This window comes from Anastrepha obliqua, chromosome 3 (assembly GCF_027943255.1).
Source record: "Anastrepha obliqua isolate idAnaObli1 chromosome 3, idAnaObli1_1.0, whole genome shotgun sequence".
NCBI lineage: Eukaryota > Metazoa > Arthropoda > Insecta > Diptera > Tephritidae > Anastrepha > Anastrepha obliqua.
The window spans coordinates 39428629-39443917 of record NC_072894.1 but is presented as its reverse complement, the minus strand read 5'-3'; the positions used below and the strand labels follow the sequence as shown (position 1 = coordinate 39443917).

At 34.0% G+C, this 15289-nt stretch overlaps 1 protein-coding gene across 1 annotated transcript; it reads right to left on the bottom strand.

Moving 5' to 3' along the window:
• Positions 1-274: 274 nt before the first annotated feature.
• On the bottom strand, positions 275-13879 carry LOC129240884 (ninjurin-A). The gene is made up of 4 exons (XM_054876947.1): positions 13507-13879; positions 5707-5812; positions 4405-4604; positions 275-834 (listed from the first exon to the last, which is right to left on the bottom strand). The coding sequence occupies exons 1-4, from the start codon at positions 13564-13566 to the stop codon at positions 664-666; spliced, it is 537 nt and encodes a 178-aa protein (XP_054732922.1). The 5' UTR covers positions 13567-13879; the 3' UTR covers positions 275-663.
• Positions 13880-15289: the final 1410 nt, after the last annotated feature.

The following is a 15289-nucleotide window of genomic DNA, read 5'->3' as shown; positions in this document are numbered from 1 at the left end:
AGAAATCGAACTTAGAGTCAAATTTAAATGAAATCGAACGAATTACAGAACACCCAGAACAAATCATACAAACTGCCATTTCGGATTCGATTTTAAATCGCACGATTTTCAGGTTACGCCTGATAATGACAGAATCGATAATGAATGAAAAATCTAAATTTCATTACAGTAGGGCAAAATCTTAAACAGTTCAAGTAATTACCAGCAGATCAAACCAAACTTTTAAGATTTTCTTATTAAATATAAATTTTTATTTTACTAAAGTTAAGATATAAAAAATATACTTTATACTGAATGTACATACATTAATTGATTACGTAATTTTAAGACGTTTAATTTAGATGCATAAACATTTCGAGTCATATTTTCGACTTAATTTAGCTTTGGTCACATCTGACTAACCGATTGCCAGTTAATTTTAAAATAGAAGATATAGCCTGCTAGTTCACATTTCTTGCAAACAGGCATGAAAATAACATAAAACCACCACTCGAATCGAGTGCTTTTACACAATTACATATATTCCACAATTTGTGTGGTCACTTATTTAACTTTAATCTTAAAAAATTAATGATTGTGGTTAACGTGATATAAAATTAGCACCGGAAATACTCTATTCACTTTTTGTTTTTTCATAAATGTATTCATTACAGCTCTCATTTATCAATTCCCAGGGCTCTCCGCTACACCGAATGCGGAAATGAACACATTAATCACAGTTATTATAAAAATGCCACAAATTGTGTAATTGCTAACTTTCTCAGCATGGCACACCTCCTTTTTATCTTCAATGTTGTAACGACTGTTAAGGATTAAACCAACACCAACAGCTATCTGAAATGTTAAAGAAAAACTTATTAATGTTTGAAGATTCATTTTTTTGTGAGACTAGCATCAAAAAGCCCTGAAGAAAAGTATAATTTCGAGTATCAGTGGCGTTCCTTTGCTTCACTAAATTTGGGACCGTTTTCGCAACTATCATAATTCCCAACCATGCAACCCACTTTATAATGAGTATGAACATATTTTCATTCACTCAAAAGCTCATTAAATCCTTAGAGTATAGTTCAAATTTATAGTTAGCAATACAGTAAAGTAAAGAGAAGTGAAATTATGATAAGAGAAAATTATGGTTATAAAGAGTCTTTCAAAAAGCGTGCCTAGATATCGTTTTAATATAAAATATGTAAATATTTCAGATTCCGCTATTTTTATTCAAAATACGACACTTAATAATTATATGTGAAAAATAGCATCGAATTCTCTACAGCAATAATATTCTCAACAGAACGTCCAACCCCTTTCTATCCTTTGCAGAACCAGTTTCTTAAAATTATTTCACGAACTTTTGAATTGTCGATTCATTCGGACGATTATTTTCACCAAAAAAGTAACGTATTTTACGATATGTTGTGCTTAAAGATCGATCATTTTCATAATAAGTTTCATTAATTTGAACCTGTTATTCTATCATGTAAAATTGTACACTTGCCTGCTCAATAAACGTCAAAGATGGCATGAAAAGGTACCGTCTGGGAGTTATTTATTTTTTTTTTTCCAGTTATTTATTCAGTAATTTATTTAGTTATTTATTCAATGCTAACACGGCAGGGATAAACCTTGTAATTATTAGTGCTAGTCTCAATAGCGACTGATACGTCTGTTGGGCTTAATGCTGTTGGGTGTGGCATTTTTAATGTTTCAAATAACTCGGAACATTTGTTTAAAATAGAAATGCGAACCTCCTCTCCTTTTTGGCGAGTTGTGGGCTTTGCTTAAGGCCTTAGATATTGCGAAAGAATGCAAAATGAGTAAGATCTGGATTTTTACTGATAGTCTGAGATCATGTCGGCTGCTCAAGAAAGCAAGCTCCAACAACTGTTGTGTCACTCTTTTTAAACAAAAGGTAAATAAATATGGTTTAGATCGTGTTCGGGTGATTTGGTCGCCTGGACATGTTGGTATTCCAATAAATGAAAGAGCCGATGCTATTGCAAAAGAGGCCCTCAGAATTATACGAAATTTAATATTCAGGGATTGGTATGACGGCTTCCGTTAATTCTCAGAAGAAAAGCCAAATCTTTTTGCCAAACTGCATGATTGCTTGCCGACAAAACCTTGATTTTATAAAGCTTGCTTTGGTGTCAAAATTATCAAAATGGTAAATAGAATACTGGTAGGATGTACTTATGACAGCGTATATTTGTACAAAATACGGGCCAGTAACACTGATCTTTGTATGTGCGGTAAAATTAACTCTTACGTTCATAGAATCTTTAACTGTCCACTCCTTGATCACATCAGAACAAATTACAGCTTTTTTGATTTATACACGGACCTTGTTTCCATATTTAAAAACAATGAAGTATTCAAGTCTTTTATTTAATTTCTTTGTGCTGCCAATCTTTCCTTTTAAATACTGTCACTCTCAAAACTTTGATGCGCCAGATGCACTTAGTTTTACATACCGAAAATGGGTATTTTTCAAAACCAAACGTTGAACACCCTGGCTTTTTGTGGATGTAAAATTCCGCCAAACACTTCTTAAATTCAAAAAAAAAAAAGAGGAATGTCAACTGAAAAGGCTTCTCCAAGGATATGAAGTAGATTGTATCAGAAAGATGAGAAACGTGGTCTCTTGCCTTGATGCCGATGCCAATAAGCTTATGTTTACACGCATAACCACAATTTACAAAGACGTCACAAACATATAATAAAGATGGCATAACATGTGCATTCCATATATTGTACCTACGATTAAAGTAAGTCACGACCCTAGGAGCCCCAAGTTAATCTTTGGATGAAAAGGATTCCGTGATTTTTAGTCGTATTTACATAATTTACAGTAATGCCGTCAAGTAATATTTTTAAAAAAGTTGAAGTGTGGAGGGGCTTTTTCGATATGACAAGCCCTTGAGACTTCTCAGGGTCGAGAGTTAGTGCATTGTCGGATCCCCATTTGCTTATGCGGCATAAATTCTGGTTGATTTTAAGAACACAGTATTTTATAAGATTGCAAGATCGATAAATCTGGGCATCATCTGCCTACAAATGAGAGTGCATTTCGGTAAAGATTGCTGGTAGGTCTTTGATGTACAAAGAAAAGAGAAGAGGACCTAGAATAGATCCTTGCGGAACTCCGCTGTGTAATTCTAAAATAGATGATATCAGTTCAGTTTTCTTGAGAAACACGGCACAATTGAGCAAGTCAATCGCATCAGCTCCGGAATAAGGAAGGCTTTTGAACGACGGGAATATAGCTCAGCCATATTTCTTGATGTAGTTCAAGCGTTCGACAGAGTATGGAACGAGGGACTTGTCTACAAAATCCAACGCACGCTGCCACAAAGCTCACACAAAATATTAGAATGTTATCCTACAAATCGGGTGTTTATGGTAAGATATAAAAACTACCTAACTGATGAAGTTGATATTAAAGCCGGCGTAATAGTAAAGTAAGTTGGCAGACTGGCTCATTAAAGTGAATGAGCAAAAGTGTAAGCATGTGACTTGTACGCTAAATAGAAGCGACAGCTCCAGTGTATGTATATCTAAACTCCATACTCATATCTCATTCTCAAGAAGTTACATACCTTGGAGTTCGTATGGACAGGCGCCTAACATGGAAAAGGCACATTGAGGCCAAAAGTGGACAGATGAAGCTAAAAACCAAAGATCTTCATTGGCTAATCAATTCCCGTTCCGTGATTAGCCTTGATCACAGAGTCCTTCTCTTCAATACAATCATCAAACCAATCTGGACGTATGCGTCACAACTGTGGGGTAATGCAAGAGCCAGCAATATTGCAATTACACAACGATCTAAAATATTAAGAATGGCTACTGGAGCGCCGCGGTACATAACCAATGAAAATATCCATCGAGCCCCAAATATTCTATTCGTGGCAGCAGAAATAGCAGTAATCCAACAAAACTACTACCAAAGGCTGAGACACCACCCAAATCCATTGGCTCGGTCACCGTTGCATACCGTCCATTTGTCACGTCTCAGCAGAATTGACCTTCCAACCCTGTGACGTATATTTGCGGCCCCCATAACAATCTTAACCTTCTTCAAGAAGCTTAATTTAGGTTAAGCGAATAAGGTTGGTATTAAGATTAATTAATAGATTCAATAAAAAATAACAACAGTATAAAAAAAGTATTCACTTTATGAATAAGAGTAGCTGATTTTGCTCACAGGCATACTTTTTGTATATTAGGCAGTTGAAAAACGAAAAAAACGAAGGAAGCTATAGTTTGCTAGTTGGATTAGTAAAGCTAACTTCATTGGTTAGATGTGAAAACAGCCCTTTGACTTATTCTTTATCTAATTATTAGATGTTAATATATTAAGTGAGCCTCAGTGCATAAGCGCAAATGCAAAAAAAAAAAATTACTTACTTGGAAGCCAATACTGAGTATTAGGAAAATCAGGCTGGGGTAGAAATATGGATGTCTATTGTAGGTCTCGAGCACATAACGTAACTGGTTGGCGTTTGCTGTTAGTAGTGCTAAATCCATCATACCCTGAGCTAAGGTTTTCTTATGGGCGTACGCATTGACATCCACTGAAGAAATGTCTTCCAAGGCATCCAATTCCTCTGCAAATTGTAAAAGCATAAACAATTTTATATTTTCTGTAAAAACACTAGTTTTAATGTCCAAGTAATATTGGTATATGTATGGATGTATGTACTTAACTATATAAAATACATTTATAGTAGACTTTAATTTGTATTAACCAATTGGTGATAACTTTTTGAAATTTTTTACATTTTTGTGTATTTTGTATAAAATTTCGATATATAAGATTTTTTTCATGCGCATACGTATATTTCTATGTAAAGTTAACAACAAAAACTTGGTTTGAAAAATTTTGCGAACCATGTTAAAAGATGGAATGACTTGATTATGTGAGCACAAGTGTATATTTTCTTTGTCCGGTTCAATAATATGAACCCATATACTAGGTTGTTCAATAAGTTTTGTGGTTCGATAAGAGAGGGCGTTGCACTAGCCTAAATTTTTTTTACGCGTGAAGTATCGTGCCATGATTGAATTTTTATTTTTGGAAGGCTTAAAAGCAAAGGAAATTTATGAAGGAGTGTTGAAAGTGTATAAGGACTTTTCGTCATCAATTAGTACAGTACAAAGATGAGCTGCTGAATTTAAACGTAGTCGTACAAGCCTTCAAGACGATCCTCGTCACCACGTCAAGGAGTCCAAAAACAGCAACAACACAAGAAATCGTAGAAAAAATATACGATTTCGTATTGGAAAATTGTCGAGTGACTGAAAGAGAGTAAAAAAAGCACTAGACATTTCATTGGGCAGTGAAAGCATAAAGTGGATTTTGTGCGTCGATTCATCACTATGGACTTAGGTCTATCAGGGTCGTGCTCATAAATCGGCTAAGAAGGTGTTAGCATCATCTGTTTCTAAACAATACATGAGTGGAAAGCGTTTTTCATCAAATGGTGCGGTCATGATGGTTCAGGGATGGTATTCATAAATTGGAGCCTCGTTGGAACATAAAGAGCATTTCAAACCATAAATTAGCGTTTTTCTTATCGAACCACAAAACTTATTGAACAACCTAGTTTACAGATTTTTCGAATAGCCTTTGAATTTTACCTCGAAATAAAGTTTTAGATAATTATGAAAGAGTTTACATACATAAACCACTGCAAACGTAAGTTTTACCTGGAACCTGTATTGGTCCATCAACTTCACTACGTTCCGAATTTATGAAATAATCATTGGTCAGGTGATCTCTATCCGATGCATTGTCTCCTATATCAATGAATTCCTGGAAAAAAATTATGTAAATTCAATTTAACATGGCAATTGATTGTAAAATCATTACTTTTTTTTAAAATGGGTTAAAAAAATAGTCTAAAATGCTATAAAATCCAATATATTTCAATCTAAATAATTCTTCTTAAATAAAATGCAATGCAAACTGACTCAAAAGTAATTCAAAAATAAATATATTATGCACTCAAAGCAATACTGATTGCTTATGGGATTATCAATTAGTCAATGTTACTACCTTCATTTATTGCTGAACTCCATAAAAGAATAAAAAAAGGCCCGCATTGCAGAGAGAAAGTCTTGGACTATCCCACGAAACAGTAAGAGAAAAATACTTCCAGCACTGTTTCATACATTGGAAGATTCGCATGGCCCATTCCCATGTGATCGAAATCCAATTTCATTATTGTAGTCCTTTCGGTGAGGCATCGCATAACTTTTTTTTAAATATGTATTATTATAAAATTTATTGTGCAATATTTTTCGTTCATTTTTGAAAAAGATAATTGAAAATGTGAAATATAATATAACTTTATTTATTCTTTCGGCTTGAACAATAATGGGAATAATATTTTGAATATCGAATTTTAACGGTAGCAAAAATATATACCAGCAGCCATGGACTTTAAACGTCAAGGCGATTTTAATATTGAAGGTGACACTAATGAATATAAAGCCTCCAAATGGATTTTTTTTGGGTTTTTATGTGTAAGACGCCATGGCAAGAAAGTGTGTATGTATATAATTTCTTGTGTTGGGAACGGGGTACGGTACGGTACACTAAATTGGGCTAGTTTACTGGGGAGGCAGCCCTTGGTCGGGAAAACCCCGAGTCATTCCGGTAGCGTAGAACCGGCTGCCATGGGAATGTTCTTGTGTTGGGTAGTTTCTATTGCTTTCGCCTACTCTTCCTCTTTACAAAAAAGGAATTGCTCTACCTTTTGTTCGTAGCCTGACGCTACAGCGAATTCGGAAGGCGCAACCTTGTATTATATCATCTTTGCTTAAACGTTGGGCATTTCATTTACGTATGTTTACCGGGCATTTTCACTTCAAAGTATTATTTGCTTGCAGAATTGTGTTTTTCTTAAAAAACCGTTTGAATTTTTATGAAAAAATATGAGAAATCTACAAAATGTCTGTCAAATTTTATTTACAAAAAAACGTTAACTCATGCGGGCGTAGTTTTATTCCATGTATCAAAAGAGCAGTACACAGGATTGGACGAAGCGTTCTATTGTCGACTGAAACAATTTTACACGAGTTTCGCACAAAGCTCAGGAGGATATATTTAAAGTGTTTAGATAGATAGATTTTAGGTTTTCACTTCGACTTATGGTCTTGTGTGCCTTTTACTCATCACAGTACCTCATCCAAACCCAGTTCCTTTAATAAAATTGACATAGAGCCGGTTTGGGCTGTGTGTATATGCCTCTGGCTGTAATTGGCCGAGATATCGCAACTTTCCCAGCGCTATAGCGCTGCATTCAAGGAAAAAGTATATTGCAGTCTCCGAGGATTGGTAACAAAAACGATAAGAATCAGTGGACTATATCCCAATTTTTTTAGTGTGAAATGTCACCTTGACAACGAGCATAAATTGTAAATTGTTTGATTGATACTTCACGAGATATCGATCACTACAGCCATCGATCAAGAAAACAATGGATTTCTTTTTCCCAAAGTAATATATATTTTTTTCAACAGAGGACTAATTAAAACATAATTTTCCATCATTGTGCACTTTTTAAGCATAAAGGGCAGCAAAACAGAATATTTCATAAAAATGCAAAGTATAGTATTTTTTTGGAGTATAATTTTAATATTTAGAAATACTCCATACGAAAGTATTTTTAATAATAAAGAAAATAAACTTTGAAAAGAAATTGTTAAGCAAAAATAAAGTATCCTCCCTCAATATATGTATATAAATATTGTTTTGTAGCAGTCTATTAGCTTAATAATGTAATTTTGTTTTCCTACCTTGCAAATGCAAGTTTTTTGTTATATTTCCCAAAAAATAATAATTTTTAAAACTTCTGTGTATTATTAAAGGTGCGATATATTTTATCTACTATACGTATGTATACGTGCATATGGAAAACACTTTATCAAAGCGAAGAAAAAATGCCAAGAAGAACGTTAACCTCTTCCGAGTCAATAGCATTGCCAAAATAATTTCTTCTCTTAGCTTAACGTGGCAACACGCATTTGCTTGCACAAGGAAAAAAAGAATTTTGAACAGCGCTAGTAATAGTTGTTAATTATATTAATTATATATGTGATAGTGTAAACATTGAACGCATACTCGTCTATTGTAATTACAAACATACAGCTCGCGAACAAAATATAACACCTCAAAATGTGGAGAAGATTTGATTACTTATTTATTTTCTAATTTAAATTATTTTTTATAAAAATATACGTTTTTCATTCTATAATAAAGAGTATTAATTGAAGTTTTAAACTTTCTATAAGAGTTATAAAAAATCGGCAAATTTTCTGTTAAAATTTTTAATCAGAATAAAAAAAAAGGTTTACACAGTTTAATAGCCAATTAAAATTTAGTATACTAACGAGTGGACTTGAATTCTCGTTACTTTGTGGCAATTTTTTCTATTGATGGTGTTTAGTAGTTTCTCCATAGAAAAAAAAAAAGAAAGTGTGTGGTAGTTCACGGAACCCGCACGATTGAAGTGAAACTTCTTTTATCAACAAATCAATAATTTAACTATTATTTCAATATAATGCATGCAGAAGTCATGGAAAGCATGGAATGGAATTTTATTAAACAGAATTATTTATTTATTTTAATATAAAAAGAAATGAATTTATTGTACTCAATTACATTTGGTTCTCGGCATTGTCATTATCATTATTGGATTCGTTTTCCAAAAATGAAACAAGGGCTTTATGGTAACTGAAATACGTAAAAAATGATCTACATTCTAATCTATCAAGGTATCGATGAAATACTGCATCAATGGTAGTTCCGCATCTTGTTGTTGGTACTACAAATTATCACTTATCGTACAACCGGAGGATTCACTGTCACGGTGTTCAACAGTAGCTCTTAATTTTTTACGCTCCAAATACTCACGTTGCCGTTCAGCACCTGTTTTCGGTTTCCGTTTTTGTTGATTTGATGCCATATTTAACAGAAATCAATCAACAAAACAAAATATGTTTGTAAGATTTGCTCAAAACTACACACACACTCTATGACGCGTCTCGCGTTACTAATAATATTGTGTTTGGGATAACTGTCAACTGTTTCCACCGAAATGCGTTCGCAAAGTGTATGGTCTTTGGTATGGTAAACAGATTTATGATACATTATTTTGCGGCGACAGCACAGCGCGATAGCCCAGCGGCTAGCAATGTAGGCTTCCGATCCGAAATCCTTGGTTCGAATCACAAGAAAATTTTTCTTTTTTTTTTTTATACATTTATTTCATTTTGTTTTATGATATGTTTATGAGCAGATTTTTTTCATGGCAGAAATACACTCGGAGGTTTGCCATTGCCTGCCGAGGGGCGACCGCTATTAGAAAAATGTTTTCATTAATTTTGCTTTCACCGAGATTCGAACCAACGACCTCTCTGTGAATTCCGAATGGTGATCACGCACCAACCCACTCGGCTACGGCAGCCGTCAATCAAATGTCATATTTACAAATTACATTCGATAAGAATGCAATAATAAACGACCGCATTACATTCACGACGACACGCCACGCCAGTCTTTTAACAGATGGCGCTGGCATAGCGGAGTTTTACGTAGTTTAGCGTAGTTTTACTCCTCACAGCGTTTCATCCACGCCACGCTTTTAACAGATGGCGCTGGCGTAGCGTCACATATCGATGAAACGCTATGGTTTTACTCCTCACAGCGTTTCATCCTTCGAGACAAAAGAAGTTTCACTTCAAAAATGTTCTCGGTTTGTTATAGGGAGAAAATGCGCAACACTGTAAAGGGAAAAATTAAAAAAAACGATATTTTTTTAGTAACTTCAAAAATGAAAAAAAACAACGATATTTTTACAACTTCTCTTTATTATACAACAATTTTTCTCGCCACTCTAATTAAAAACCGTGAAATTGAATTGAAATGCTTGTGGAATTTTTCAAATTTTGTATAAAAAAATTTAAAGTGGGATTTATATGGCTGTTTTTTTTAGACGAAGTATTCCACTTTTACAAAATAAAATAATGAACTATAGGTTAGGAAAAAGAAGAAGGGGAAGAAGAATTGTCAAACCTGATCAAAATGTTAAGGTGCCATATTTTTTCTGCTGGCTGTATGTATTGCACTTATACTCGTAGTAACACAAAGTAAATCAATACAACTTTTATACGAGTGTGCACGCAAGCAGAGTGATTTTTCCATGTCTTTTCGAAGTACTGCAAATTTTACATGTTTATGAAAGTTTTCCCTATTTGAAAAAATTCAAGTGTATAAAAGGGTATTTCAAAAGTGACGCCTAGATGTTAGTAGTGAATAATTCCTAGACTTTTTTATGTACTTGTACTTTTTTATGTCATCTTTGAAATGTTTCAAGCACAGATGTACAATTTTACACGATAGAACAACGGGTGAAAATTATTGAAAATTATCATGAAAAAGGTCGATCCTTAAGAATAACATATCGCAAAATTCGTGATTTTTTTGGTGGGAATAATCGTCCGAGTGAGTCGACAAATCAAACGTTGGTGAAAAATTTCAAGAAACTGGTTCTGTCGAGGATTGAAAAAGGACTGGCAGATCAAAAACTGGGCATTGACATCGATATCTCAACGTTCTCAACAATTCAACATTCATGAATGGACTGTTTGGAGGATTTTATCTGCAAACGTGCAGTGGTGGACATTTAAATTATGTAATTTTTCACAAATAATTGTTAAGATCCGTATTTAGAATAAAAATAATGAAAAATGAAAGAATCTACATTGTTACATGTTTCATTTTAAAACGACATCTAGGCGCGTGTTTTGAAAGACGCTTTATATTTAAAGGAGCTATTTGGTTTCCCAATTTTTTGAATGTGCATATCACTAATTTATTGTAAGAATTTTAGATAAGTGTACAGAAATGACCACCAGCTCTTCTTTTATTGTTGTGTAAGAAATTCATGGCAATTTCTATTTACGGTATGGCTTCGTTCGTACATATTTTATATAAATAATTGGAGCATACACCCTTTGTTGGCTGTTTGGCTTGGCTCCTCCTCTAATTTGTGGGGTGAGTCTTGATGTTGTTCAGCAAATGGAGGGGCCTACAATTTTATGCCAACTCCAAACGGCAAATGGTTTTTTATGAGAAGCTTTTTCAAGGAAGAAAATCACTCGGAGGCTTGCCATTGCATGTTGAAGGACGAGCGATATTAGAAAAACTTTTTCTATCATATGGTGTTTCATGCCCAGAAATTTGATCCCAGACAATACCGAAAAGAAGTCCAGCACCAACCCATTCAGCTACGACAGCCGAGCATAGCGCCTTGATCCAAAAGTTCCCGGAACAACTGCCAGCTGACGCTCTAAGTCAACTAATTTGAGTTCTGTTTGTTTTCGTTAGGTTGCCACATCAGAGATTAACATTTCATCAAAAATTGTATCGATATATGTAGTTTAACATTTGGAAAAATTATGCTGTCTTAAGTGAATATATCTATGCACGTGTTTACAGCGGTATTGTACTCCACTAATTTTTACCAGAAGGTCAAACAGTTATTAAGAACTATTATTTGGCCGTTATTAGACGTTTACGTGAATCAATTCGCCAAAAGGGAAAGGATTTGTGGGAAAACTACTTGTTCCACTACGAGGAACGCACTTTAACAGCCGAAAGGAAGTAATGGAAAACTTGAAGACAGCTCTGATGGCTACACCGAAAATAGAGTTCCAGAAATGTTTCGACAGCTGGATCAAACGCTGACATAAATGCGTTAAACTGCAACGGGGAGTACTTTGAAAGAGATAGTATCACTTTTGAGGAATAAATTTGTATTTTAAATATATTCCGCGAAATTTCTGATGAAGTAGGTAACTTTTGAAATAATGTCACTAGACGTTTCTTTTCTCAATAAAATCATTTAGCCAGTTCGTTTTGATTCATTCAATTATTCCATCAGCAACGTATGATAATATAAGTAATTAATTCAATACAGCCTCGCCTAAATACCTGAATATTCTATCAGTGCCTGCACAATATTGACTGCGTGACTAGTGAATGCAATTCGACATTTTACCGCTTATGTTGTTGCTGTCACACGCAAACCTTTAGATGCGTCGTCAGCAATATTTGTGGAAATGGAGTTTTTGTCGGATGCCGTTTGCTGGTGTTAACTAATACTTTATGTAACAATAGTGCATTAAAATCTTGCTTTAGAGTATTTATTACCTTAATACAAACCCACATTTAATTGAAAAATTATAATAAGATTGATACCCATACTTATTTTTGTGAAAATTGTAAATTTTTTTGTATAGAAATTTATACTTTTTCGACATTATTCATACATAATAAATAAAAAAATAAATAATTGGTGCGTACATTTCTATTAGGGGTTTGGTCGAGCTCCTCCTCCTATTTGTGGGGACCGTCTTAGTGTTGTTCCACAAATGGAGGGGCCTACAGTTGTCGACTCCGACAAGCAAACGAATTTTTATGGAATTTTTTTTTAATTTTTTTTTATTTGTTTATTTAATTTAATTTTCTTAGCTGATTATCCCGTACTGTCAGGACGTAAGAAGGCGAGTCAGAAACGTTTCTCTAAAACCATCGACATCAAATAGTAACCTCGATTTATTCAATAATACAAACAAACTTTCCAGTACCATGGACAGTTGTTTAGGATCCTACAATAGCGCGCCAATGTTTCATTTATTGAATTTATCACTAGATGCGATATGTAGTTTTTGATTGAATTTTTTAATTAATTTATTTTACTACTATTTATTATATCCTATTTTTAAAAGTGAAATCTCAAAAGAAAAAATTAAATTTTTTTTGACTTGTTGAAACTAAATCTGAGATAAAACTTTTCCTTAAATTAAGAGAAATATATATATATATTTTTTTTTTCATACAGAAAAATATCTCTTTTGTGTAGAATACCACGATTCTCAATGAGAGGTACTGTCGGCAATCAACGATGCAGATTTTAGAAATAAATAAATTAGTAAATGGCTAGTTACTTAACCACCAGTTAATTTCAAATCTAAACTTTTATTGGCTGCACATACATAGGTGTGACTACTTTCTGATGTTTTATATGTTACATCATGACTTGTTTGAAGAAAAAAAGGAATCCCTCAACTGTAGCTGCATCTAGCTATATTCGTATATAGTCTTAAAACTCACAACTCATTACTTCGCCGGTAGAAGAGCTAGCTAGAATTTGAAGGAATTTCCAAAGGGCTTGCGTGATTGAGAAATACAAATAAGAATAACATTAACATTAAGTACTGCTAATTAAAAATATTATTTATAGCCGCAATTAAAGTTGACATGCAACTAGGCTTGTTTAGTTCTAGTATTTAGCAACGCTAAGGCTGCAATATTGCGCAAATTTACTAATACACTAATTACTAATACATGTACACAATCTTCTGGTTGACTTGGCACACACAATGGAATTAGTCATAGTTTAAGGGAAAATATATTAACATCAACTAAAGTTTTATTACCTCTCCTTTGGTTTCGGATTTATCGTTCAGCAATCCATTTAACTGCTGCACTTTTGCCATTATTCTTTTTTTGAATGAAATTATGTACGTATATTGACACGCTTGATCACCAGTGATGTTTGCAATTTGACGTTTTCCAAAATAAGCTGATTTTTTGTGGCACCGTTCCTACTATATATTTACTTTGTTTTATTTATTTGTGTTCACGAATACTTTTTTTATAAGTATGTATAAATAAATATACACTGTGTACACAAATAATTTCACAAATTTGTGATTTTTATTGCGTGCTTTTATTTTATATTTTGTTTCTTTATTTTAATACTTTCTATGGAATATTCACAGCGACACAAAAATCACTCATGCAGCCGCCTTCGAGGCTCCCAATGAACTGATTTTGAAAAATGCTCAACGTGAGATTTCAACTAAGCTTTCCAAGCAACGATTGTCGCTCCCGATCGTTAGCCATGAGATGTACAAAAGAGCAGAATCTTAACACAGCATGGCTAGGTACATGTGCATACACATACATACGTGTACAAGCACACAAGGCTTCTGTGGTAAAATCCCCGTAGAAGAAAAAAAGGCAATAGCGCTTTCAGTGATAAATACATTCACTAGTGCTATTGCAATAACAACGCATTTAGCTTCAAACTTCAGTGCCTATTAATTATAGAACGACCGAACCTTGTCTTCGGCCTCGGCTTCGGATTCGGCAATATTCGCCAAAAAAGTTCTGTTCGGTTTCGGTTTCGCATAAAAAAACCAAATATTGGCCGAACACTTCTTAATTTTTATTCCTTCAGAAAAATTTAGATTTGATCTTTAGGTTTTGCACGATTGCGATATGAATTGCAGAAATAATATTGAAAAAAAAAATCGTTACCGCGCATGCCGAAAGAGGGAAATGCTAGGAAAGCTTTTATTTAAACATCGATTGGAGGAAGAAAAAGAGGGCGCCCACGAAAGAGATGGTTAGATGACATCGAATCACATCTTAAGAAAATAAACGTACACAACTGGAGAGATGAAGCCATGGATGGGAGTGGAGAAATATTGTGAAGCTAAGAAGAAGGAGAAATAATGAATTGGACATGTGTGTGTTTTTTTTGGAAAAAATTATGTCGTGCGCCCTATAAGTATGTTGCGTATTTCATATGATAATATATATATATATTATATATATGTATATAATTGTATATATATATATATATATATATAATTGGCGCGTACTCCTTTTTGGGTGTTTGGCCGAGCTCCTCCTCCTATTTGTGGCGTGCGTATTGATGTTGTTCCACACAGATGGAGATGGCCTACAGCTTATGCACACAGACAAACTAAAATCAGTTCAGCAACGTTCATTCTCACTTTTTGTTAAGTGCAGAAAATGTCACCATACGCCTGCTCAGAGTACAACAGTTTGAGAAACACGCAATCCTGTGAATATTCTGAAAAAAGAACACGAAAATTTTAGAGCCTTGGTACGGAAAAGAATAAATGCAGCATTATTGCAAGAGAAGAAAACACCATTAATGAACATCTGCTCCCAGGTAATTGTAACATTTTGGAATATTTACTCACATCAAACCTAATATTTTCTGTTCTATCGGGTGTGGCTACTGAGCAGTTGTTCAAGGCTACGGATCAGATCTATATCGATAGACAGCGAAGGCTGCAAGGTGAAAATGACGTTAAGCTTTGTTTTTACATTACAATATAAGACTATTCAATAATAGGTATTAAATAATTATTACATGTACTTGTACACATGCGAAAAAAGGTT